The sequence below is a fragment of the Vulpes vulpes genome, chromosome 14 (genome assembly GCF_048418805.1).
Source record: "Vulpes vulpes isolate BD-2025 chromosome 14, VulVul3, whole genome shotgun sequence".
Classification (NCBI taxonomy): Eukaryota; Metazoa; Chordata; class Mammalia; order Carnivora; family Canidae; genus Vulpes; species Vulpes vulpes.
The window spans coordinates 1579461-1605438 of NC_132793.1; the positions used below are offsets into that span (position 1 = coordinate 1579461).

The 25978-nt window shown below is 56.1% G+C and overlaps 1 protein-coding gene across 1 annotated transcript in view; it reads left to right on the forward strand.

The window, feature by feature from the left end:
- Window positions 1-10313: 10313 nt before the first annotated feature.
- Window positions 10314-25978, forward strand: part of TAF4 (TATA-box binding protein associated factor 4) — a 66976-nt gene continuing 51311 nt past the window's right edge. Inside the window, exons 1-2 of the mRNA XM_072735455.1 lie at window positions 10314-11282; window positions 11379-11867. Of these exons, the coding sequence (XP_072591556.1) occupies window positions 10394-11282; window positions 11379-11867 (1378 nt within the window). The 5' untranslated portion in view covers window positions 10314-10393. The remainder of the gene's footprint in view (window positions 11283-11378; window positions 11868-25978) is intronic.

A 25978-nucleotide genomic window follows, 5' to 3' on the forward strand; every position in this document is an offset into this window, starting at 1 on the left:
CTCCCAGAGCGAGGCGGGGTGCACCTGAGGGCACACCTGCGCAGGTGTATGCACCACATGGGTCTGGTGTGTTTCTGTTTTACATTTTAAATGCTAAATGTCTCAAGTGCTCACCATCCAACCTAAGAAGTAGAGTTTATGTATTTTTATTTTTGAAAAGGTTTATTTATTTATTCATGAGACACACACAGAGAGGCAGAGACACAGGCAGAGAGAGAAGCAGGGTCCCTGCAGGGAGCACGATGCGGAACTCGATCTCGGGACCCCGGGATCATGCTCTGAGCTCAACCACTGAGCCACCCAGGCGCCCCTTCAGAAGTAGAGTTTGACCAGTGCCCCCAAGTGCCGGTTACCAGACACCGCTAATGGTGTCCTTCCATGGAGAGACGTTTGCTCAGTCCACTTCCACCCCTGCCTTGCTCGGCTCCTGCCCCTGAGTCTGGGTGTCTTTGGTTTCCCAGGGGAGGGGGTGGGATTGCCTGGCTGCGTGGGATGGGGTGGCAACCCAGGGTTGCCTGTCCAGCCTGTCCCGGACACTTTCAAACAGCGCCCAGTTTCCAGCACCGGGTGTCTTCTTGGTCTGTACACCAAGGAATTTGGCAAATGTCATAAATCAAGGCTCCCCCATCCACTTAGGAAGACGGTTATGAAACATTCACCCACACCTGGATAGTTGACCCCTGACTTCTAGGACTTCACAGTTTAGTTGCAGGGGTAAAACCTACAAGTATAAAGTAATGTAAGGGGACACCTGGGTGGCTCAGATGGTTAAGTCTCTGCCTTTGGCTCAGGTCGTGATCCCGGGGTTCTGGGATCGAGCCCCACCTCTGGCTCCCTTCTCTGCTGAGGAGTCTGCTTCTCCACCCCCCCCCCACTCTCTCTCTCTTTCTCATATAAGTGAATAACATAAGAATGTTGACAAGACCACTTCTGGGAATACACCCCAAAGAACCAGAACAGGGTCTCAAAGGGAGCGTGCCCATGTTCACAGCAGCCCAGGGGTCTGTGTGGAAGAGCCCCAGGCACCCGCTGATGGATGAGTGGACAAACAGCGCGTGGGCCATCGTACGCTGGAGCATATTCAGCCTTGGAAAGGAAGAGCTTTGTTACACCTGCCGGAACAGGGACGGACCTTGAAGACGTTGTGCCAGTGGAGTAAGCCGGTCACAGAAAAGACACATACTGCGGGAGTCCCCTTCGATGAGAGACCTAGAGGAGTCCGTCAGGCAGACGGAAGGGAGAGCGGTGGTTCCCAGGGACGGCGGGGAGGGAAGCGGGGAGCCGTTTAATGGGTGCAGGGTCTCAGTTTGAAAAAGTGGAAACATTCTGAAGATCTGTCGCACAGTGCAGATCATTCTTAACAGTACTGAGTCGTATACTTGAAAGTGTGAAGATGATAAATTTTATAGTGTTTGTTGTTGTTATTGTTTTAAGCAAAACCAGAAAAGACAAAAAAAAAAAAAAAAAAAAAGAGGATGTTGATGGAGCAGCTTGCTGTACCAGGGGGAGCCCTGGCTGGGAACTCAGGAAACCTGGGTTTTGGTCCCTGCTCTCCCGTTTCTGGTGGCCTTAGCCCCATCACTTGCGGTCTCTGAGCTCAGGGGTCCTTCTCGTACGGGGTGAGGGGTTTGTTTCAGGCCTTCCGGCTCAGAAAGCTGAGTATGCACAGACGAGTCTGATACATTCGCCCATTGACTTTCACTCAAGTGTGACATTTACAAAAAAACCACACACATCAACACATTCTCTCAAACCAAACACACCCGTATAATGCGGCGGTGTGAATAGACCGCCGTTTCTTTATCCATTTTACTGTTGTTGGAAGTTTGGGTTGTTTCCAGCCTGGGGTGACTATGAGCAGTGCCGCTATGGCCATTGTAGCGCGTCCCCTGCCGCACACCGGACCCGTCCTGTGGGGCACGTGCGGAGGAGACCCGCTGGGCCCGCTGGGCCGGGTGGGCCGCCACAGAGCTCTGTGGAAATTGCCAGCAGCTTTGCATCGGCAGTTGCTCCTCCTCCTCACCAGCTATGTAGGTGAGGGAGTCAGCCCTTTTGAGTTTGGTCTTTGTTGGTGGGATGGGGTCTGTAGTGGGCTTATCTTGCATTTCCCTGGTGACCGAGGAGGCCCCGCACCTCGCCCACCCCAGTCATCCTCTCACTATCAGGGGTGATGTGCCTCTCCAGTCTTCCATCCACTTGCCCTTACTGTTCACAAACTCTCCCACGGGGCGAGCCACTTTCTGATCTTCGAATGGTGTCTTTTAATGAGATATTCTTTTTTTTTTTTTTTTTAAAGATTTTATTTACTTATTCATGAGAGACACAGAGAGAGGCAGAGACACAGGCAGAGGGAGATGCAGGCTCCTCGCAGGGAGCCTGATGTGGGACTTGATCCTGGGACCCCAGGGTCACACCCTGAGCCAAAGGCAGACGCTCAGCCACTGAGCCACCGGGCGCCTCTTGATAACAAGTTCTTAATGCAGTCTGATCGATCAATCTTTACTGTATAGGATTTAGGGCCTTTTGTGCTAATTCATTAAAAAAAAAAAAAGGAAAAAAGCCTTACTCCAAGATTACAGACATGTTTCCTTCCAGAGGTTTAATATTTTACTTTTTACATTTAGATCTTCAATTCAGCTGGAATTGATTTTTCCATCTGGTGTGAGGTTTGGGTCAAAATTCATTTTTCATCCTTATGAAAAATGCCCATCCTTATGGGCAGCTGATTGACCAACCACCAATCACTGAAAACAACAACAACAACAACACAGTCTTCTCCTCACCATGCCATTGTCCACTTTGTCATAAGTCGGCTGACAATATGTGTGAGTTTTTTTCTTGCACCATCTATTCTATTCAGATGGTCTATTTATCCATCGTACCAATACTCTACTGTCTTAATTACCACAGTGGTTGGGTGTGCGCTAGTGTAAGTCCTCCACCTTTGCTCTTCTTTGAGATTACCTTGGCTATGTTTGACCTTTTGCATTTCTGTATGAATTTTAGAATTAACGTGTCAATTTCTAATATGAGCATTATAAATGAAAACTCCCTCTAAGCGTTGCTTTGGTTTGCAGCCCACACATTTTGATATGTTGTATTTCCAGTAGCTTTTAGTCCAAAATATTTTCAAATTTCCCTTGTGATTTTTTTTTTTTTTTGACCCAGGGGTTGGTGAGGTGTTTCCAAATATTAGGGGTTTTCATAGCTATCTTGTTGTTATCGGTTTTAATTTAATTCTAGTGTAATTAGAGAACATATTCTATGTGATTTCAGTCCTTTTAAATTTATTGAGACTTGTTTTATAGGTCAGCATTTGGTTTATCTTGCTGTATACAACCTACTGTATACAATAGAAAAGAATGTGTTGGGTGTGTTGGATTAAGATGCCGTCAAGACAGCTCATGGCGTTCAGGTCATTTGTGTCCTGAGTTTTTCTGTTCATCTGTTCTATGCAGTGCTGAGAGATCAGTGTTAAAATCTCCAAAAATGATTCTGAATTATCTATTTCTTTAATTCTATCAATTTTTGTTTCTCGTACTATGAGGCCATTATGGCATTATGTCCTTTTAATTGAGGTGCTCAATGCTTAATACTTGATATGATGATTGATTTAGTGGGATTTGGGGCTATAATTTTACATTTGCTCCTTTAAAAAATGTCCTCTTTTGCTTTCTTTTGGGTCGAGTATTTTTTTTATTATTCCGTTTTATTTATTGTATTTCTAGGTCTACTCCTTAGTGTGTTTTTAGCGATTGCTTTAGGGATCACAGCACATGGTCTTGTGTGAGTTAATATAGTCTTGAAGCCCATCAATTGTAGAGCCTTTCAATGTCATAGGCGTGTTATGTGCTAGAGCTGTATTACATCTATGTATAGGAAGAACCCCACAATGTTCAATGTTAGAACTGTTGCACAGATGTGTGGATTTGAGAGGAATTCAGAGGAAAGTACTCTTTTATGTTTATTCAGGTATGGATCATTTCTGATATTCTTCTTTGCTGATAATTGAGGGTTTTTTTTTTTTTTTAAAGGATTGAGTTTCTATCTGGTATTATTTTCCTTCAGCCTGAAGAATGCCCTATTTTGCGTTTCCTGTAATATGGGTCTGATGGTAAGAATTTTTAAAAATTTTCTTTTATGTTAAAATACGTTTACTTACTTTCATTCTTGAAAGCTGGTTTGACATTCTACAAACGCGATGACAGACTTTCATTTTTTTTTTTTAAACATATTATTTATCTATTAATGAAAAGCACAGAGTGAGAGGCAGGGACGTAGGCAGAGGGAGAAGCAGGCTCCTTGCAGGGAGCCCAATGCAGCACTCGATCCCCAGACCCGGGAATATGACCTGAGCGAAAGGCAGATGCTCAACCATTGAGCCACCCAGGAGTCCCAATTTCAGTTTTTTTAATGATGTTGTTCCATTCTCTTCTGGCCTCCATAGTTTCTGATGAGAAATCATTAAAATCAATGTATTGTTCCTTGGATGACAAGTGTCATCTTTCTAGACTACCTTAAGATTGTTCTTTTTATGTTTGGCTTCTAGCAGTTTGACTATGATGTGCCTATGCACGGTTTTCTTTGAATTTATCTTACGTGAGGATTGGATCGTGGAACTTCTTCAAGTATGTAGATTCATATCTTTTACCAAATACAGAAAATGCTAGGAATTATTTTTTCAAATACTTTTTCTTGCATTCTTTCACCTCTCATTTTGATTTCAATTACACATATGTAGATCTTTTAAAATTGTTCCACAGATCCTTGGGCTTTTATTTATTCCAACTCTTTCTTTTTTAAATTGAATAAATTCTATTTTTAAAAAGATTAAAAAAAAAGACTTTATTTATTTATTTATTCATTCATTCATTCATTCATTCGAGCACAGAGAGGCCGAGACACAGACAGAGAGAGAAGCAGGCTCCCTGTGAGGAGCCCGATGAAGGACTTGATCCCAGGACCCCAGGGATCATGACCTGAGCCAAAGGCAGACGCTCAACCACTGAGCCAACCAGGTGTCCCTCAGTTAACTTTATGATATTTTAATTTTCAGTTGTAGAATTTCCACTTTTTAAATATTGTTTCTAGTTCTAGTTTTCTTTTCTTTTTTTTTTTTTTTTTTAAAGATTTTACTTATTTATTCATGAGAGACACACAGAGAGGCAGAGACACAGGCAGAGGGAGAAGCAGGCTCCATGCAGGGAGCCCGACGTGGGACTTGATCCCGGGACTCCAGGATCAACCCCCAGGCGGAAAGCAGGCGCCAAACTGCTGACCCACCCAGGGATTCCCTCTGTTGTGGTTTTCAAAAAATCTTTTCACTCATTGAAAACATATTTTCCTTTCCATCAGTGATTATAGTTAAAATAGTTACTTTTAAATCCTTGTTTGCTAATAGTATTACCTGGGTCACATCAGAGATCAATCTCTATTACTTACCTGTTTTTGTTTGAGAATGGCTAACACTCTCCTTTTCTTTTTATATCAATATTAATTTTGAATTGTCTCCTGGACGGGTCGAGTGCTATTTTCTGTGGACTTTGGACTCATACACACATATCTCCAGAGCTGGTCTTGTTATTTCATGTTTGTTGGTGTCAGGCTAAGACTTGGCCGGGCTCAGGCTACAAACCCAGGCTGTCCCATGGATAGCAGCTCTGATCTCGTGTTAGACTTCATTTTTTTTTTTTTAAAGATTTTATTTTTTTATTTTTATTTTATTTTTATTTTATTTATTGATTTTTTTTAAAAGATTTTATTTATTCTTGAGAGACACAGAGAGAGAGAGGAGGCACAGACATAGGCAGAGGGAGAAGCAGGCTCCACGCAGGGAGCCCGATGCAGAACTCGATCCCGGGACCCCGGGATCACGCCCTAGTCTGAATGCAGGTGCTCAACTGCTGAGCCCCCCAGGTGTCCCTCATCTTGGTTCTCTTATTCCTAGCCTAGTTGCTTGCAGTCTGCCACATGCCTGTGCTCCAGTGTCACCTGGAAATTTAGGCGCAGTTTATAAACAGAATTTGGGCCTCCCCTTCTCTCATTCCCTCACCTCTGGGATGCCCCGGTACTTCCCAGAGGCTGTCGCTGCCCAGCTCGGTCTCCCAGCTCCTCAGGACAGGACTCCCAAGTCGTATCTACCCCGGGTGGTACAGACCGCAGCCTGCCCTTAGGCCGGAAGCAGTGAAAGGCGCAGCTCACTTCTGCAGCGTCTGCCTGCCCGTGCGCACGCTGATGACTCCAGTAAGTGGTCTTCTGTATTTCGTGCACGGTTCATAGTGCTGGGGGAAGGCTAGTTCACCAGGAGGCTACTCTACTGTGCTGGGAACGGAAGCCCAGCCTTCAATTTCTGTGGACAAACCCTACTGGGATCTTAAAACCTGCTTTGTATAAAATCTGTAGATCATTTTGGGAAGAAATGACAGTTTTACGATAATGAGCCTTCCAATTCTTAAACTCCATGTATCCTTCTACTTACTTATTTTTCCTAAAATTTCTCTCAATTGGGTTTTACAACTTTCTGTCCATTGGTCTTGTGCTCTGTTTTATTTTGAGGTATTTGGTTGTTTGATGCTTTTGTAAATGTTATTGTTTTTTTTTTTTTTTCCATCCTACCTAGCATTAGGGTCAGTGCCTAAAATCCTAGCTTTATGGATCTTGTCCAAACAATTAATGCTAATGAAATAAGCGTTTCTAATGACAAGATGTATGGTTTGGTGCATCTCCCACAGCACCTGCAACGAAGCTAAGGTTTCGAGAAGGTAGGATTTCAGGGATTGAGGCTTGGGCTTTTTAAACTGGACATTTAAGCTGAGCGAGGGGCAAATTCTGTTAGAAATCAACCAAAGCAATAAGCGATTCTACCTGAAGAAAACCGTCTGATGGGCGTGATGCCTAGAGATGGAGCTTGGCAGCCTCGCGCCCCTCGGAGTAAGGGGGACTCAGGACGCCATCAGGCCCTCTGAGAGGAAGGCTGTTTCTTGCTTGCACTTTCGGGTGTCGAGGGAGATGCCACAGGAAGGCTGACCTCTCAGAGTTCCCACCTGAACTTTGCAGTCAGCTCCTCTCTGAGCTAAACCAGTAGAAGCCATCCGTGATAGCCGTAGTTAGCTATTTGTGGGAGTCAGCCAAGAAACTGTTGTAAATGAGTCATTCGAGTTTGCAGACAGCCCGCATCCAGCGGATCTGGGTCAGTCTCGGAGGAGGCAGGCCTGCCTCCGACCCTAACTTAGGAGCGGACACCTGGTTGGCGTACCGAGGGCTTGGTCAGTGCTGGCAGCCTGACAGGAGGCTGCCTGCGTCTGTCAGCGTTAGGGTCCGAGTCCCGGGTTTCTGTCTCCAACGTGAGAGACCCTGGGCTGCTGACAACCTTCCGAAGCTTGGACCTCACCTGCCACATGGGCTTGGCCCACGTGGAGAGCTCAGTGCACCAGTTTGCTTCTCACTGGTGGCCACAGATTTCAGCCACTGCACCTTGTTTCCCAGGCAGCAGCGGAAGGGGCAGCCTTGACTGGTGGGTTCCACTCCAGACTCAGGCCTCAGGCTACTGTTCTGGGGCAGAGGGGCTGATGAGGCAGACGGCTGCCTTCTGATTTATCTGTGCGTCTTGTCTCCATAAGTGGACAAACTGGTCATATGTTGTATTGGGTTGGTGTCTCCCCAAAATTCACATCGACCCAGAACCTCAGTGTGTGACACTGTTAGGAAATGGTGTCTTTGCACAGTTAATTGTGTTGAGATGAAATCCTTTTTTGAAACGAAACCATTTTGAAGTAGGTGGGCCCTACATCCAATGACTGGTGTCCTCAAAAGATGAAAGGCCATAGAGAAGCCATGTGACCATAGAGGCACAGACTGAAGGGATGTGGGGCAAGCCCAGGACCCCCGGGGCCAACAGAAGCGGCTTCTAGAGCTGTGAGAGAATTAATTTCTCGTTTCTCTGTAAATTGCTGTTTATAATGTTAATGACCCTAAGACACGAATGGGCCTGCATCTACAGATCAGTTATGTGTTCACGAGCTTGACCGTGGGATGTGCACCCATTCTTGATGGCGGGCATCCTCTGCTAGGTCCGACATGCTGAGGAGCACTGTCAGCTTGGGTGGGGAAGTCACCTGTCAGATGGGACTCTGGCAGCCAGGCCCAGGCCACCAGCTGCCAGCTAGCTGCAGGTCTTTGTTTGTTTGTTTTATTATGTAGTATTTGAGGTGGACAACAAAAGCTTAGATAACACATTGGACACTGCCTATCTTGCACATACCTGGAGCAACACGAAAAGTGTGGTTTTGGTTATGTTTGTTTTTATATTTAAGTGAGTGATGCTTTCTCTTTTTTATTGAAAAGACCATATACTGTTTAATAAACTAAGGCCTGCATGACTGCTGGCCTGGGGAGTTGCCTTTCCTTCCACCCATGGTTTTGCACATTTTTGGCTTGGCAGGCAGCAGGACTGCATTTTGGGTTCCTGCCGTTGTCACAGCAAATGTGTTCTGATGTTTAAACCTGGTCTTGGGGATCCCTGGGTGGCTCAGTGGTTTAGCGCCTGTCGTTGGCCCAGGGCACGATCCTGGAGTCCCGGGATCGAGTCCCGAGTCAGGCTCCTGGCATGGAACCTGCTTCTCCCTCCTCCTGTCTCTGCCTCTATGTCTATCACAAATAAATTTTTAAAAACAAAAACAAAAACCTGGTCTTTATAGCTACACTCATTTTCATTGTCCCTTTTTCCTTTATGTGAGGTGGGAGGTCTCTTTCCAGCTGCAGAAATCATGACTCTTTGTGGCCACAGGTAAAGCCACACAGATATTCAAGCAAATTCCCCAAGTCCTCAGGGTGAGTGAGCAACGTGCGCAGGTCGGCAGCGGGAGGGGGGGTTCCCCCTCAGGAGGAGGGCAGGAGCCCCAGGGCTGCCCTGTTCCCTTTCCCTCTCAAGGTGGGCAGCTCCCCTCCTCCCTGGGGTGAGGTGGCAGGGGGTGCAGACCTCCTGCTGGACTGGACGCTGCCCGCAGCACCCTGGGGCGAGGTCGGCACCCAGGTGGGAGCAGGCCTGGTGCAGGCAGGAGTGGAGGCGGCATGCACCCACGGGTGCGGTGCGTGGGGGGCGCCCCGAGGTGGCACCGCCGAGCTCCCTTTGGGGATGCCTCCGCGTGGAGGGGGCGACCCGGCAGTGGGGACCGACCCTGGGCCCACTTCCCATCCGCACTCCAGCCCGGGCGCTCCGAGGGTGCAGACATCGCGGGGCCACGACCGACGTCACGCGGGGGGGCCGGGAGGCAGCCTGCAGATGCTTGAACGTGGTCTCCTTCAAAGCGTCCAATTAGTCGTCAAGGTTTACAGACTCTGATTTTACACGTAATTCCCCGTTTCTGCTCGGCTGAGCAGCAGCCCCGCCCGCGGAGAGCTCGGTGGGTCCCGGCCCCCGCCCCCTCCCGCATCCCCCTCCCCCGCCCCTCCCCCATCCCCTCCCCTCCCCCGCCCGTCCGCGCACCGCGCCCGCAGGGGACCGTACCTGACCCGTCCTGCGGCCTCTGGGTCACGCTGCAGGTCGGCGGGAGCAGAGGAAACAGGAAGAGCAGAGGCCGTCCCCGCGGGCCGCTCCGACCCGGCTGCCGCGCCGCGGGCCTGTCCGCCCCCCCGTGATTTATGGGCCCCGCGCGGGGCCGGGCCGCCCGAGGCAGGCGCCGCCGGGGACGCTCGGGCCGCAGCCGCCGCCGCCGCCGCTGCACGCACGGGGACCCGGGGCGCGCCGCCCTCCGCCGCCGGCTCGCCCTCCCCGGCCCCGCCATGGCGGCGGCGGCGCGGAGGGGCCTCGGAGCGCGGCGTCCCTCCCTCGCCCGCCCGCCCGCCCGCCCGGCGCTCCCGTCAGCTCCGGCCGCAGCCATTTTGGAGCGAGCGCAGACAAAGACCGAGCCCCGGGGCTGCCCCCCAGCGGGCCCCCGCCGCGCCCCCCGCGCCCCGCCCGGCCCCGGCCGCGACCCCGGCCCGCCCGGCCGCCGCGCCCGCCCGCCCGCCGGCCCGGGGCCCCCCGCTCGCCCCCCGCGCCCAGGCCGCCCGCCCGCGCCCCGGCCTCTGCCGCTCGCAGCCATTGGCCGCGCCTTTTAAGCGCGCGCCGCGGCCAATCGCGAGGCGCCGGGCGGCCGGGCGGGGGGCGCCGCGGCCAATGGGAGCGCGCCGGGCGGCGGGCGGGGGCGGGCGTGCCGCCGCGCCTGCGCACTGCGCCGCCGCCGCCCTCCCCCCCCAGCCGGCCGCCCCCCGCCCGCCCGGCCGCCGCCCCCGCCCCGCAGGCGCGCGCCGCCCCCCGCCCGCGCCCGCCCGCCCGCCCGCCCGCCCGCCCGCGCGGAGCCTCCTCCCCGCCCAGCGCCGGCGAGCGGCGGCGGCGGCGGGCCGAGGAGGAAAGATGGCGGCGGGCTCGGATCTGCTGGACGAGGTCTTCTTCAACAGCGAGGTGGACGAGAAAGTGGTGAGCGACCTGGTGGGCTCGCTCGAGTCGCAGCTGGCGGCCAGCGCGGCCCACCACCACCACCTGGCGCCCCGCGCGCCCGAGGCGCGGACCGCGGCCGCCGGCGCGCTCGGGAACCATGTCGGAGCCGGAGCGGCCGTGCCGGCCGAGGGCGCGCCCGCAGCGGCGCCGGAGCCGCCCCCCGCAGGTAGAGCGCGGCGCGGCCTGAGCGCGGGCGGGCGCCGGCCGGGCCCGCGTCCTCACCGCGCCGCCCCGCTTGTCCCCGCAGGGCCCGCCGCCAAGCTGAGCGCGCTCGAGGCCGGCGCGGGGCCCGGGCCCGGGGCCGGGGCCGGGGCCGGGGCCGGGGCCGGGGCCTGCGCGCCCGGGGCCGCGCCCGCCGCCCAGCCCGCCGCCCAGCCCGCCGCCCGCAACGGCCCGCCCGGCGGCCCCGGAGCCGCGCAAACTTTGAATGGGAGCGCCGCGCTGGGGACCTCGCTCCGCGCCGCCGCCGCCGCACCTGCTGTCAGCCTGCTCCACAACGGGCCCGCGCCCGCGCCGCCGCCCAAGCCCAACGCCGCCGCCGCCGCCGCCACTGTCATCCAGACGCCGCCCTTCCTCGGCGCCCCCGCCGCGCCCGCGCCCCGCGCCCCCTCGCCGCCCGCGCCCCCCGCGCCCCCCGCCGCGGCCGCCGCCGCCCCCGCCGGCGCCGCCGCCGCCCCGCCGCCGCCGCCGCCGCCCGCCGCCGCCAGCCTGGCCCGGCCGCCCGGCCCCCCGGCCGCAGCCCCGGCCCCGGCCCCGGCCCCGGCCCCGGCCCCGGCCCCGGCGGCCGCGCAGAACGGGGGCAGCGCCGCGCCCGCGCCCGCCCTCGCCCTCGCGCCCGCCCCGGCCCCGGCCCCGGCCCCGGCCCCCGCGCCCGCGCCCGCCCCCGCCCCGGCCCCGGCCCCCGCGCCCGCCCCGGCCCCCGCGCCCGCGCCCGCCCCGCCGCCCGCCGCCAACAGTCAGCCCGGGCCCGCCGCCGCCGCCGCCGCCGCCGCCGCGCCCGCGCAGGTGGCCAAGGCCGACTCGCCCAAGACGGCGGTGCAGCCGGCGCCCGCGCCGCCGCAGGCCCTGGCGACCAGCTGCCCGGCCGGCGCGGGGGCCGGCATGATCCTCGGGCCAACTATGCAAGGGGCGCTGCCCGCCGCCGCCGGACTGCCGCCGCCGGCCCCCGGCACCCCCGGCACCCCCGGCGCCCCCGGCGCCCCCGGCACCCCCGGCGCCCCCGGCGGGCTGCCCAAGGGCTCGGCCGGCGCGGCGCCCCAGAGCCTGCCCAGGACGCCCTCGGCCACCAGCGGCGGGATCCGGGCCACGCTGACGCCCACGGTCCTCGCCCCCCGCCTGCCGCAGCCGCCCCAGAACCCGACCAACATCCAGAACTTCCAGCTGCCCCCAGGTGAGTGGCCGCGCCGGGCGGGAGGCCGGGAGCTGCGGGGCTGGCGGGGCGCAGGGGTCACGGGGGTGCGCGGGCCCGGGCCCACCAGCCGGGCTGCTGCCCTCGGGGACGGACAGTGCGTGTGCGTGTGCCTGTGCGTGCCCGTGTGCGCGCGTGTCCGCGTGTGTCCGCGTGTGCGCGCGCCCGGGGCGCCGGGGCAGCGGGGGTCCCTGTCCTGGGGCCGCGCTTCACGTGTGCTCGCTCCTTGCGTTGCAAAGTTTCTGGGCTCCCACCGCGGCCGCGTGTGCCCCTGCCCGCCCCGCCCCCTTCCCCCCCCCCCCCCCCCGCGGCGGAGGCCGAGGGGTGATGGAGCCGGTCCATGCGGCCCCTGCACTTGGTGCTTCCCCTCCTGCTTCTGGGGAGCACTTGTGTCTGGCCTGTGTCCTCACTGAACTCTGCTGCTGCTGCTGCTGCTGCTCTGTTATCCTGGGCTGGGATGGAGGGTTGGGCACCCCCCCCATCCGTGAGGTCGGGCACAGTAGTGACACTCCTTCCTCGTGGCTGGGCAAGCCTGCATGGAAAGCTTCCGCTTCCCTGCTAACCCCAGGATGGCAGGGATCCCAGGTGAGCCCTGGAGGGATCCTCGGGCACACACCCTTCCTGGTCCACGTCCTTGCCTCTGCGCTGTGCTGTGCACTTCCTGTGGCCACAGTGGCCCGCAGTGTAGTGTGCTGGTTAAAGGGTGCCCGGTTGTCTCGGTTAGTACCATCCAGCGACAGCAGCGGGTCTCTCAGGGGTACAGACAACGCCGGCTGACACGGAGCTGTGGGGTCCTCACCCGCGCGTGTCCTGCGTCGCCTGGGCCGTTGGTGAGGGTCCCTCAGGCCTGACCACGGAAGGGCCTCCCCAGCATCCCGGGTCATGCTGCTTTGTTTGGGGATTCCCAGGCAGAGAGAAAGTTTAGCGGTGGAGGCGCCCCTGTTTCTCTTGCATCCTCTGCACCTCGCCTGCGTGGACTGCCAGTGCTGAGCTTCTGGAGAGCTCCTCCCTTGCCGTGTAGTAACATGTGCTGGTGGAGCGGCCGCCGCCGTGGCAGGAGTAGTAGAAACAGCACCTCCCCTGTCCCCGTGTGCGCTCTGGAGAGAGCCGTTGGTCACCTTGACAGAATTTCAGCATCTTAAGAAGGAGAGGTTTCCTTGTCAGAGCCTGTGCGCACCGGACTGGGGCCAAAGCTGACGGGGGTGTTTTTATATGGGCAGGAGTAGGGAGAGCTTGCAGCCCCCACCCGCATTTTGGGGCTGGGGGGGGTTTGCCTCGCTCTTAGGGAGAAAGGTGACGCTGGAGAGGGGCTGAGATGCTCCCTACGACACACTTGGTTTCCTTTTTGAAGTCGTGGTGCTGTTGATTGAAGCGTCTGTTTTGCTCCTTATGTGTATTCTGACTGTTCGGCGGCCAATACGGCTGATCTCTAGTGACCTTTAGAGGAGGGAATTCGTGGTTGTGGCACGTCAGGTCGTGGTGTCAGGACACTCCTTACCTGTCTACGGAAGCGCCTTTCGGGTGGTCCCACACGGTTCAGCACTTGCCTGACTCCGAGCAAAGACCATTCCCTGTGCTGTACTTTGGTTATTTAAACCTGGTGTGAGCTCCTCAGCAGTCGGTGCGGCAGGGCAGGCGCTTGGCCTGGCTGGCTGGGCCTGTAGGTGTGGCAGTTTGGGGCTGGCGGGATCCCTGGTCTGAGCCTTGGCTCCAGTGAAGCTCCCTCCTTATTTCTGCTGGGGTGGGGGGGCACGGGGAGGAAGCTCTGCCATCTTTGTCATGTTGACCCTGGACTCACTTTTATCTTCTGTTCTAATGTCACCGTTAGAGATGTCTTTGTGTGACTAGTAGACGGCCGCTTGAAAAAAGCTGTAAACTGCTGACTCTTTGCAAGAGTTGTCACGAGTGTTTGCGTTAAGCCCCCCGTATTTAAGAGCACAGAGCCGCCCGTGTTGACATTTGGGCAACAGATGTCCTCTAGAATAGGAAAGATTATATCCATGTCTCCATTGCCCCCCACCCTCCGACCCCCGCCAATTGGGAACTCTTGATTTCTCTCACATCACCTCACTTCTGTAACAGCAAAAGCAAAAAAAAAAACCAATGGTTAAAATTATTACCCGGGAACAAAGTTCTTTCTTTTAAATAGTATGATTCTGTAAACTGAGACGACAGATTGTGAATATTCTAGTTATATAATTGGTCAGGAAATACTAAATTCTACTAGTCAATGTCCTCTCTTCATTGCAGTCTTTCATCATACGACGACGTATAAAGAGGAGGTGGAAGTGACTTGTAAAAATAACTATGCTTGGCTAACAGCTCATTCTTGTTACAACTCAGAGATGCAAACACTTGGGAGGAGGGGATTAGGGGCGGGCAGGGTTTTCCAGGCTGCACACAGGTGTCAAGTGAGCTCACGGACTGCTGGCAGCTGGAGTGTGTGAAAGAGTCTTGCCCCTCAGGACCTGGCCTTCCTGCAGGCCGGGGCTCCAGGTTGGGCAGAGGAAGGACCGAGGTCTCCCCAGGGCCTAAAGCCAGCCCTGGGCCTTCATGCTCCACTCTCACTGCGCGCTGTGAGCCTCTGTGGACTTTGGTTTTACCAAAATCCGTCTTGATGTGCTCTGTCAGGACGGTTTTGTAAAGAAGTGTTTGTTACTATAGTTAATTTGCTTGTTTGAAGGTACCAGAGTCTAAATTTTATCTGTCGTGGGAATGACAAAAATGGATAAGGGGTTTTTCCTGCAAAGGCAGCTGTCCCAAGAACTCTGGAAAGCGCCAGTGTCATACAGCTTGGAAGTCGTAACATCGAAGTAATATTATGATTATAGTTGAAAGAAGAAAAAAGTGATATGACACCCAAATTAGCATGTGCCTAAATGGTTTTAAGAGATCTTTTCAGAGAGATGCTTCATTACAGATGCTCATTTCTTAAGGTGATCTTTTGCCCTGGCAGATGAGCAATCTTCTGCAGCGTACGTGAGTTTGTCCTCCTATCACTCTGAGGTCTGGCCACAGTGTAGGTTCTCATTCCAGGACAGAGCACCGTTCCTACCGTCGACGCTTCGGCCTGGGAGCATGGGCTTGCTCCTTCCTTAAGGTGAATACTCTCGATGCTAGCTAGTACCCTTGCTCGTAAGGACGGGTGGCCGGGGCGCTGATTCCCACCTGTGGTGAGTGCGGGTATCTGTCGGTGGGGAAAGGAACAGCCCAGTGGTGGCTGACTATACTGTTTGGGTCAGGTCTGGTTCCAGGAGGGCTGGCCCCAAGCCGGGCAGTAGGACGTGGGGAGCCTGGCATTGAAGTTACGGGCCGGCTTTGGCAGCTGGTGCTGTGGCAGGAGGGACGTGTTTAGAAGTTTAGATTTTGTTACTCGAGGGTGCTCTGGGCTTTTTTCTTTGAGCCTCAGTTGGCCTGCTAGGAAGCAGGGTTGACCATTTCATGGAGCACTGTAGAACTGACGGGGATGAACGGGACACAGTGCTATCACGTAGCGTTTATTGTGCACGTACCATCCCAGTCACGTTCCATTTTTCGCTGGTTTTCAAGCGTCATGTTGCTGTAGATGCAGTGAAGTCTAAAGACTGCTCGATTCTCAATCAAAACTGCACCAAACTTGGACATGTTCTGGGCCACTGGGGAGTCTGGTGCGGTGGCTGACTCTGGTTCCGTGAGTGAGAACGTTGCCAGCGCTGTCACAGGCACGTCGTAGATGTGGGGGACGTGTCCCACAGCCATGGGGGCAGCGGGCGCAGCTGCCTGCAGAGGGAGTGTGCCTGGGTATGGGCTCGCTTTGGGCCACAGGCCTTAGAGTTTTCCTTTTGATGTGCTTCGGTAAGTGACGTTTGTAAGGAAAAGAAAAAGAACTCTCTGGGAGCGGTACACGACCAGCACCGGACAGCCCTGCGTAGCGCAGGACAGAGCTAGCTTCCCTGAGCGCTTGCTTCTGCGTTGCTGGCCTGGAGGGGAGGCCGTTCCTCCTCACACCCTGTCTGGGCTTTGCCCGTGACTGTCCCCATCATCTTAAGGGTGGACAAAGCCGTCTTGGTGGCTGGGGGGTGGGGTGGGGATGGTGTTTTAGGCATACGTGGGTGTCTTTTGGAGCTGGTGCTTCTTATCTTTGGGCAGTAACGGGGGAAGGGGTCCCTTCGACCCGCCTGGGGTATCTGTTCTCTCTTGCTGCTTTCCGTACTTGAGCAGCGTGTGCTGTGTGCGTACGGCAGAATCGCTGGAGTTTGAAAAGTCGAGGACTTTCCAAGTCCTTTATGTTTGCCACGTGAGGGGTGTGGTGTGGGGTGGACGCACATTTGCCAGGAAGTGGTTAGGAAAGGGGCATCTTTGCTACCTGGGCCGTGGAGGAACAGCGTGAACCGAGGGGCCGAGGGGCGCGGCCCCCAGGATTGTTCTGTTGCCCCTGGGCCGTGGTGGGCAAGTGCCCGGGCTCTCACTTGTGCTGCGGAAGTTGCCCTTACCCCTGCTCAGAGTTGCTGACTAGTGGGTACCGGGTCCCGTCCGGCAGCAGCGTTGGATCAGAACGGGACCGACCCAGTTTGGACCCTGCCCTGGGAATGAAGCGGCTCAGCCCAGCGGGGCAGAGCAGCAGGGGCACCCGCATCTGTTCCCGCGAAATCAAAATAGAGGCTGTTCCGGGTATGCTTCGGCCCGTTTCAGTACATAGATGTGAGCTTTCCTCATCTGAAATGATACATTTGAAGACAGCTTTTTTATAAATAGCTCGTCATGTGTGAGTTGATTAAGACATAATTAACAACTGTTTTTGAAAATCTTGAAGCAGAGATTTAAGAGGACTCTGGAGAAACTCGCCTTAGGTTTGGGGAATTTGCAAAGTTCTCAGAATCAGAAGCACTTTTACTCTTCCTCGTGTGCTGATAAGCAGGAGTCTCAGGTTTTCTTGGTTGTCCTGGGAAACAGTTACTCTTTAGGGCTCTTCTCTTAGACTTCTTAGGCTGGAGCTTGGCAGCCTTTTATTTCATCGGGCCTGTGAGAGGAAAACCAGGGGAGAGAGGTGAGTTTTGCAGCGGGAGCCTCTGTCCCGGGTGCCGGGCACCGTGGGCGAGGGACAGTTGTTGCCAGCTGGGCCCGAGGTGGCTGTGGGTGGGGGCACTGTAGATCATGAACACGTGACCCCTGTGCTGTAAGGTCACGATATACGCTTCTTAACACCCTGTGCAGTAGGTGTAGGCGGTAGGTGAAGTTATGTTTCAAAATTGAGAACCTTATGTTTTCTACGGGAGGGGCATGAACACTTTCGATGACAACTTTTTGTTTTTACACGTCCTTAAACATCTAGGCTAAGAGATTAAAAACCTTCAAAACACAGAGATGCCGACATTGACCACATTTGCCCCCCCTCCAATTTGACAAGCGTGCGGGTTCTCTCTCCTTCGTGTCTTGATTTCTTCTGTGGCCGCCTGCCTGGTGGATGGAGGCCTTCCGGGTGCAGGCGGGCGAGCCTGGCGTGGAGGGGCGTGGAGGGGCGTGGAGGGGCCGGAGGCTCAGAGCCCCTCGGCCGCTCTGCAGGCCTTCTTTCAGCCTGAAGCCGGAGTCTAATGGGACCTCTCTGCCTCTTCTCTGTGGCCCGGGGTGGGGGAGGTCGAGAGTGCTTCTTTGACCATTAATCTCATGAGGAGGGTGTGGCCAGGTAATGTGGGACATCCTCAGCGATATTGGGGAGCTCCCATCCCAAGGGGCATATTTTGAATCGTTTTCCAGCTCCAGAGGTTGGGGAAATCCTAAAACAGTTCTTTATGACCGCATTGAATTGGACGTTAGATTTTAGAACCGAGGAGCAAAGCAGCTAGGAGGTTCTGTAGCTCTGCAGTGACGTGTTCAGGGCGGCTAGCGGCCTGAGCGGACGGCGAGCGGACAGAGCGGGACACTAGGGGCCGGGACAGCTGAGCCCTCCTCCTCGGTGCTGTGTGCGGCCTGCCAGGCCTGTGCCCTGTGGTCAGAGCGGCAGGTGTTGGCCTGGATGCTCCGCAGAGGGCACCGAAAGGCCTGGTGGGGTCAGCTGGTGGGACCCAGGGCTTCAGGAAGGGAGGGAGGTGCTGGGGACGTGGGGTGGCCATACCGTGTGGACGGTCTTGTGTTACCATCAGGGCTGGAAGAGGAGGGAAGGCGGCCTTTCCACTCTTAACCTTTGTGCTGAAGTGCACGGGGCCGGTGTGTGAGGAGAGCTTTCCAAGGAATTGTCACGCCTTTCACACAGGAGCTTTGTCGGGGTGGTTTTTAATATAATCCGTATCGGATTTACGTAGACAGACGCCGCGGGTTAGTGCAACAACAGCAGGTAACGGGCCGGGCCTTCTTGGCGTGGGGTTTGGTGGTGTGGGAGCCTGAGCAGCGGCGTCGCCCGCGCCCCCACGTCGGGGAGGAGAAGGGGAGGAGAAGGGGAGGGCGCTGGTGATTGATGTTTTAGTGGCGCTACAAAGTGTTGGAGAACTATTAGTCACTTGAAAGGGACTTCTTTTCCCACCTTTTTTCTTCTGATTTAAAATTAGTTTTATTCACTGTGGGAAGTTGGGGAAGGAAAGAGAACCACGAAGGAGGAGAGAAAGTCACTCCTGGCCCCTGCCTGTGCAGCCGGGCAGTCGGGCTCCGGGCTCCGTCTGGCGCCCGTCCTCCCAGCCTGTGTTTGGTGCGGAGGGACTTCCCACTGGTCCGCAGTCCCATCCCCGTGGTCCCGCGTGCGTGCGACCCGCCCCGGCCTGTGTGGCGAGTGCCCCGCCCCTGGTGGTCTTTGAAGCGCCCCTGTTGGGCCGCCCCCCGCCCCCGCAGGCCGAGGCTTCCCCGCAGGCCCCCGTGCTGGGCTGCCGGGACTCACGGCCCCTCGTCTGTTGTCAGTGACCCTCAGGTGAGCGTCTTTGTGCGAAGCTCTGCGTGTGCCTGGTGGGTTGAGCGTTTCAAGCCTTTGATACAAATTGCCTTCTTGAAGGCTCAACCATTTCCACTTTCACGTCATGGTTTTTAGAACCATGGCCAAAATAGGACTTTTTAGAAATCGATACCATTCTGAAGGATTCCTTGGAAGGTTTTATCTGCTTCTAAGGTGTATTTCTTTGACTAAATGAGTCACTCCTTTTCTCCACAGATGTTGATCAAGACTGTGGCCCATTAGTTTTAGGGTGTGCATTGAGCCAGTGAGCAAGGCGGATGTGGGTGCTGGGGTCCAGCCCAGGAGTCCCGAGGCCAACAGAGCCCCTGCTCTCGGGGTGCTTGAGTTGGGGTGGGGATGGGCGGTTGGCAACGTCACTGTGAGCACATTTTGTCATCGTGGCGGATGTGATGCAGGAATAAGCAGCGCACAGAGAGTGAGTGACCGAGGGTACTGCTGGTTGGGCCGGGACGCCTTTCTGAGCAGCTGGGATGGAGCTGTCACCTGGACACGAAGACAATGAGAAGGGGGTTTGTGTGCGCAGCCGGGACCCAGGTTCCAGGCAGAGGAGACGGCAGCTCAGGTGCACAGGCCCGAGCGTGGGCCCTGGGACATGCGTGGGGCTCGGTCACAGAGCCGTTGTATCCAGGTGTGCCACGGGGTTGACTTTATCCCAGGTTTTGTGGGAAGCCGCTGGAGGGTTTTAGGCAGGGCGCCAGTAGAACCTGAATTGTGTCTTGAGATCTCTTTTGTGTCTGTGGCCCGTGGATGGCAGGGGTGGGTGGTGAGGGGCAGGGCGGGCAGCAGGGTGTGGCGGTAGGGAACTGAGAGTTCTGGGGTGACCCAGTCCGGGTACTGCAGTGAAGGAGGAGTGGGCCGGGTGACCGCGTGCCTGTCTGGAACGTGAAGTTTGTGATGCCACCTCTGAGCAAGTGTCAGGTATGAGGCGGGGTAGCTGAGTATGAGGCGGGGCCCGGCGGGGGCGGGGAGGGGGGATGGCCGCGGGAGGTCTGAATTTGGGAGTCACATGGCGTATGATGGAGCTTTTGGCCATGAGAGTGAGGCCCCCAAGGGAGTCTCTGCCTAGAAGAGCAGCAAGGCTACCGCCTGGGCCGCTCTGTCCAGGGGAGAGGGGCGGGGAGGAGGGAGGTGGCCGAGAGCAGGGAGCCCGCTGCGGGGAAGGGGCGACGCTGAGCGCTACCAGCCCTCCAGGGAGGCGGACACAGGGCAGCTCTTGTTTTAAGAGCTTTTTATAAAGCAGAGCGTGTGTCATTAAGGCAGCAAACATCTCCTGGCTTCTTGGCCTTTTTATGTGTGGCAACGGCTTGGGATGGGCATCCTGTCCTCTGACGCGGGGCTTGAGCTGACACCCCGGTGGCTTCGCCGAGGCGTGTGCTGCCCTGGGCTCCCTGCCGTGTGCCGATGGACAGATTCGGGTGCCGGAGGGCTCCACGGCCAGGTGGTCCCGATGACACCGAGACCCGCAGAGGTGAGTGGCTTTTCTAAGACCGTCAGCCGTTTCACTGAGAGGGCGGGGGCCCTGAGGAGCCTTTGCTCCTTCCCACTGCGTCTCCTGCACTGCCGCCCGCTCGAGGCAGCGCACGCACAGGGGCCAGGCTGTTTCACACGAGAGTCCAGCTCAAGATAGGCCTCTGTCTGTTGTAGTCCGTGTTGGACACTTGAGAGTTTTCTCTGCTGCTTTGGACTGATTAGATAGGGTTGGTGCCACCTCGTTACGTGTCAAACAGTTGAGAAACTTTGTTCAGAATGTCTCCCAGAGCTCTAGAGTGACACGGTCAACACCCGCAGATGGGCCGCAGGAGCCCACAACTGGAGCCCACTGGGAGCCCTGCGCGTCCAGGCAAGGGTCCTGGCCGCTCTGGGCCTGATGCTCAGGGGGCCAACCCTGGCTTTCATTTCATGCTGGGAGGTTTGGACACTCCTTACTGGGTGCTCTCTGGGATAGTGATCACGGATGGTGGAGCCTGCCCCATCTTCCCCCACCCCCCAGCGTTGGGGGTTTCACCGTCCAGACGTACTTCCGTGTGGGTCTCTGACCATGCTTGTGGACGAGGCTGGCGTGGTGACCGTGAGGGTCCTGGCAGAGTGTCCTGGAGTGGGTGGGGCTGCCGGCCTCTAGGAGATTGTTGTACCCCAAGTGGGAAGGCCGCTGGCCTGGCCTTTGTGAGGCCGCCAGCCTTAGGTTCGTGGAGACACGGTCATATGAGTGGCCGTGTGGTGTGTGACAGCGTGCAATGGCGTGCGGGAGCCCTCTCTCTGCTTGGCGTTGGCATGCTGGACGGCAGAGGTGCCCCGTGTGTGGCAGGTGGCTTGGGGATGAGGCGTACTATGAGCCATGGCTGTGGCTGTGAAAGGGTGCACACCGTTCGGGTCCATGAGTGGTGAGCATGCGTGTGTCCCAGTGTGGGAGGGCGCCAGAGGGTGCACTCTGACTCCCTGGGGTGGTGGGATGAGCCTGGGGTTGGGACCTTGACTTTCTCTGCATATTTTATTTTTCCTGGAGAGACCCGAAACTGTTAAAATAATAATTAACAACCACTTGTTTTGAGGGGTAGACGCCTGGAGTGTTCTCTCTTGTAATTGTGTGTGTTTTAGTTAGAACTTGTCAAGCAGTAGATGCCCAGTGCAGCGTCAAGGGTCTCGGTCCCTTGGATGCCCCACCTCCCCACGGTGTTGTGCTACCTGTTAGCTGCATAAGGCCCTCCGTTGGGCTGATGGTGGCCTGACCGCGGGGGGTTCACAGCCTCGCCACCTGCTCCCGGGGCACACACTGGGTCACAGCTGCTCTTCCCATTGCAAAGGATGTTATTTTCTGGGTGCTTCTGCTCATCATTCAGGCCCAGGCTCCCACATTGCTTCGGGACGCTGGTCTTTGTGGCTCCTCAGCAGAGCAAGGCGCTTCTTCGGGATAGGTGCGTGGCCCGCTGAGGCCTGTCCCAGGAGGCCCTGGCGGTGGGGCAGGCGGTGCAGAGCCCGTCCGGGGCGGGGGCTCTTGGCCGCCTCACCCAGCTGGCGAGGCAGGAGCCCCTGCGGGCAGAGAGCCACAGCTTGTGCCGCGTTCTGTGAACTTGCGCGTCAGTGTGGCACTCGCGTGGCAGGGATGCCCGTGGCGTGAGTCAGGGCGTCGTCTGGAGGTGTTTGTGGTCTGTCCGCCTGGTAGACACGCCATGAGTTTGAAAGGCCATTAATTGAGATGGAAGACTAGTGGGGAATAGGATATGTTTCTGGATCTTAGTTGCGTAGAACTGGGTTGGTCACAGTCTTTGGTCCCTGCAGGGGCTGTTTCATGTGGTCATTTAAATAGCTTAACGAGCACCTGCAGGCACCACCTGCAGAAGGGCCGGGCCCTGCCAGCATCCCACGTGACCGTCCAGCCCCCACCTCCCCTAGCCTGTGGCCACTGTCGTCCTGACCCCATGGTTTTTTTGTTTGCAACTTGCTCATGGCCTCTTCTTAAGCGTCGTTCAATAGGCGTTTTTTATCTGAGTTTTAAGTTTGTAGGAAGGGTGCCGGGCTGTGGGGTCTTTGCTTTAAGCGGTTCTTCCATCCTGTGCTGTGTGGCATTTTGCTCCACGGAGACACCAGGGCTTCTTCATCCCCTCTTGTGTCGTTTGCGAGTGGGGCCCTCACGCTGTGCCCAGGGCTCCTGCCTCGGGAGGAGTGGTCAGCTCGCAAGATGCTGGCAGGCTGTTGTCGACAGGGCCACACGCGGGAGAGGTTCTGAGATCTGGGTCTGGGTCTGTTTATGAAGACTCAGGCTCTTGGTTCTAGATGTGTAGTGTGGGCTGTCCAACTATTCAAGGGGGGCGGCTGGGGGGAATTGAGATGTGAGTCTGAAATTCAGAAGTGGGTTCAGGGTTGGGGGTTGGGGGGGATGGTCCCTAACAGGCATGATATTTTAGGAGCACCCGGCTGGCTCAACTGTAAGAGCACGGGACCCTTGATCTCCAGGTAGCGCGTTAACGCCCCACACTGGGTGTAGAGCTTACTTTAAAAAGTTGCGGGGGGAAGGCGGTGGCGGTGGGCCTGGGCGACACAGTCAGTTGAGCATCCGATTCTTGGTTTCAGCTCAGGTCATGATCTCAGGGTTGTGAGATTGAGCTCTGCATCAGGCTCCCCATTCTGCACAAAGTCGGCTTCACATTCTCTCTCCCTCTGTCCTCCCCACACCCTGGCCGCATGCGTGCGCACTCCCTTGCGCATGTTCTCTCTTTTTTCAAGACAAATAAATAAATAAATAAATCTCAAAAAAAAAAAAAAAAACAAAAAAAGAAGAAAAAGAAAAGAGATTGATGTTATTTTAAACCATGAGGGTATGTGCTCACCAAGTTTGGAGGAGGTGCAGTATAGCCAGGGAGAAAAGAACACAGGCCAGAGACCTGTTCTGGGACATTCTGACACCTAGAGGTGGAACAGAGGAGGAGCTAGCAAAGGATGCTGGGGAGGAGAACAGGTGAGGCAAGGGGGAGCCTCCAGGGGAACCCCCAGGAGAGCCCACAGGGGAGCCCCTGGGGGGCCCCCAGGGTTGTCAGGTCATGGGGTCAGGCGTGTATCAAGGAGGTGTCTTCACCTGTTGTGTGTTGGTGGCCAGTTAGGGAGATGAGGAAGGAGCTGCTTTGGGTATGGCCCCCAGTGGGCCAGTCTTCAGTGGAAGGTGGGGAAGTGATCTTGGGGTGTTCAGATACCGTTTAGAGACACTTGTTTCAGAGGGGGTATGGGGCCATGTGAATGGAATGTAAGGACAGTTTCTTTTGTTGTTTCTGGACTTTTTTCCCTGAAGATTGGAGATTTTAGACCCGTGTTCTCCAGGAGGAATGTGACGCAGGCCACGTATAGATTTTCAAGTTTCTAGTAGCATGTTTAAAAGGACTAAAAACCAGAAAAACATTAAAAAGAAAATAAAAGGACAAGAAACGTGAAAGTTCAACAAGATGAAGTCGGTGGTGAGAATGTATCTTATTTAACCCCTCGTGTCTAGGTGTTGCCAGGTGGACATGCCGTTCCTTATGCATGTCGTCCTGAGCCACGAGCATCCTGTTTCCTATGGCTGCACCTGCAAACAGCTCACTCAGGTGCTTGGTGGCTGCCTGTGGCTCGTGGTTACTCCAGATGTATTTACAGACAAGTCAGCAATTGCTCCAGAGGCTGAGAGAGGGAGAAAGTGGGGGGCCAGGGCCCAGGGCCACAGGACAGGGCAGCCGGCAGGCTGCAGACAGGGAGGCTGGTCCCAGCTGCTGTGAGTTGCAGGGTGTCTGGTTAGGCCTCAGAGAAGGTGGCAGAGAGGGCAGGAGCTGGGGTGGAGGGACCCTGAGTCCTGAGAGGGCTGTGTCACCGAGTTCCTGCGACCAGCCTCTTGGGTGAGGGAGGGTAAGGGGCTGAAGTGGCCAGCCTCGCCTCCCCGGGGGGTGAGAGAAAGAGCTTGCCCTGCTGGGGGCAGGGAGGGGACATGAGAGGCGGTGGTCCTTCCTTGGGACCGGCAGGGAGGCAGGCGGCTGTCCCCAGGCTTTATGTGGGGCGGCGTGCACTGTGGCCTGACTGCCACGGAAGCACTACGTCATCACGAGAAATCCGTGTCCTCCATCAAACTAGAAGTAGGGTTCCCTTGGAAGAGGTGCACCCTGGCCGGAGAGTGGGTCGCTGTGCAGAGGTGGTTTGCAGGGTGCAGTCGGCCTGCGGGGCTGGAGGGTCAGGTGTAGACTGTTATCTGGGATGATGGTCACTGCTCCGCGTGGGGGTGGGGGCGGGCTGGGATAGCGGAGCCCCACGGCCCTGTAAGTGGCTGGTTCTGGCAACGTGGGGGCTGGGGACACAGCTCTCCCAGCCCCTGAGCCAGCCCCAGCTTCGTCCTTGGTGCTGCTGTCCACCTGAGCGCCCTCGAGTCACGCCTGGAGGACCGCGGGTGGCGAACTCGTGGCCCCCGGCCCGGAGCCTGATGCGCACGTGGCCTGGCCGGGAGTGGCCGGAGAGCAGGCCCTGCGGAGGCGCTGCCCGCCACGATGCTGCGGTGCCTCCAAGTGGAGGGCAGTGTGCTCCCTTCTAAAATAATTACCTGCCTGTTCTCTTTTTGAAATTCCTTTTGATTTGCCGGGAACATTTTCTTGTGTCTGGGTGGCTTGTTGGCATGTGTCCTCCCCTGTCCCGGGCGCCCTACCTTTTGTGCTCTTCCTGGGTGGCTTCTTGAGAGGGGAGCTCCACTGACGCCTCGCGCCCAGGACGGTGCTGGGCATGTAGTAGGTGCAGAGGTCTCTGTCTTGTTGAGCCTTTTATGGAGTGTCTGCTGGTCCTGGCCGGTGGGAGCATGGCACCGAGGAGGGAGGGAGAGCCGTTGTGCCACCTTGGCACCCCTTGTCTCGTGGTGGTCAGGTGGGACTAGACGGGGACTTCTTGATGCCAGAATGTCCTCTCTTTTTTAGGAAAGGATCTTGTGGCTATTAGTTCTGCCTAGAGCTTGGATATCCTGCCCTGACCTTTGGGGGTCCCTTCCTTCACTCTTGGCTTAGTGGACTCTTGGTGGGGGAAGAGGTGTGGGCAATAGATAATTCTGCTGGCCAGCCAGCTATCCGTGGGCTGCTACTTTTGGGGGATTTGATTTATTTATTTGACAGTGCCCGAGCAGGAGGAGTGGCTGGCAGAGAGAGGTAGAAGCAGGCTCCCCGCTGAGCAGGGACACCCCCCCCCCCCTGCAATGGGCTCAATCCCAAGACCCCAGGATCATGACCTGAGCTGAACCAACTGAGCCACCCAGATGCCCCCACAGGCTACTTTTTGAGGGGGTTTGGGGTACTTCCCTGGAGTCTCCAGGTACCACTAAAAGGGATCATGTGTTTTTGTTTTGTAAAGAACTTAATTTTTTGGAGTAAAGTTCACAGCAAAATTAAGAGGAAAATAGAGATTTCTCAATATGTGACCGGCCCCCACACATTTGCAACCTCCCCGCTGTCCATCTCCCAGCAGAGGGTACATGTGTTAGGATCCGTGAACCAGCACTTGACATCTGATCATCACCCAGGGTCCTTGCATTAGGTTCATCTCTGCATGTAGGTTCTATGGGTTTGGACAAATACATAAAGACACATATCTGTTACCGGTATTGTACCGAGTATTCTCATTGCCCTTAAAACCTTTTGTGCTCCTCTTGTTCACCCCCCACCTCCTGACCCCGAACCCTGCTGCCGTT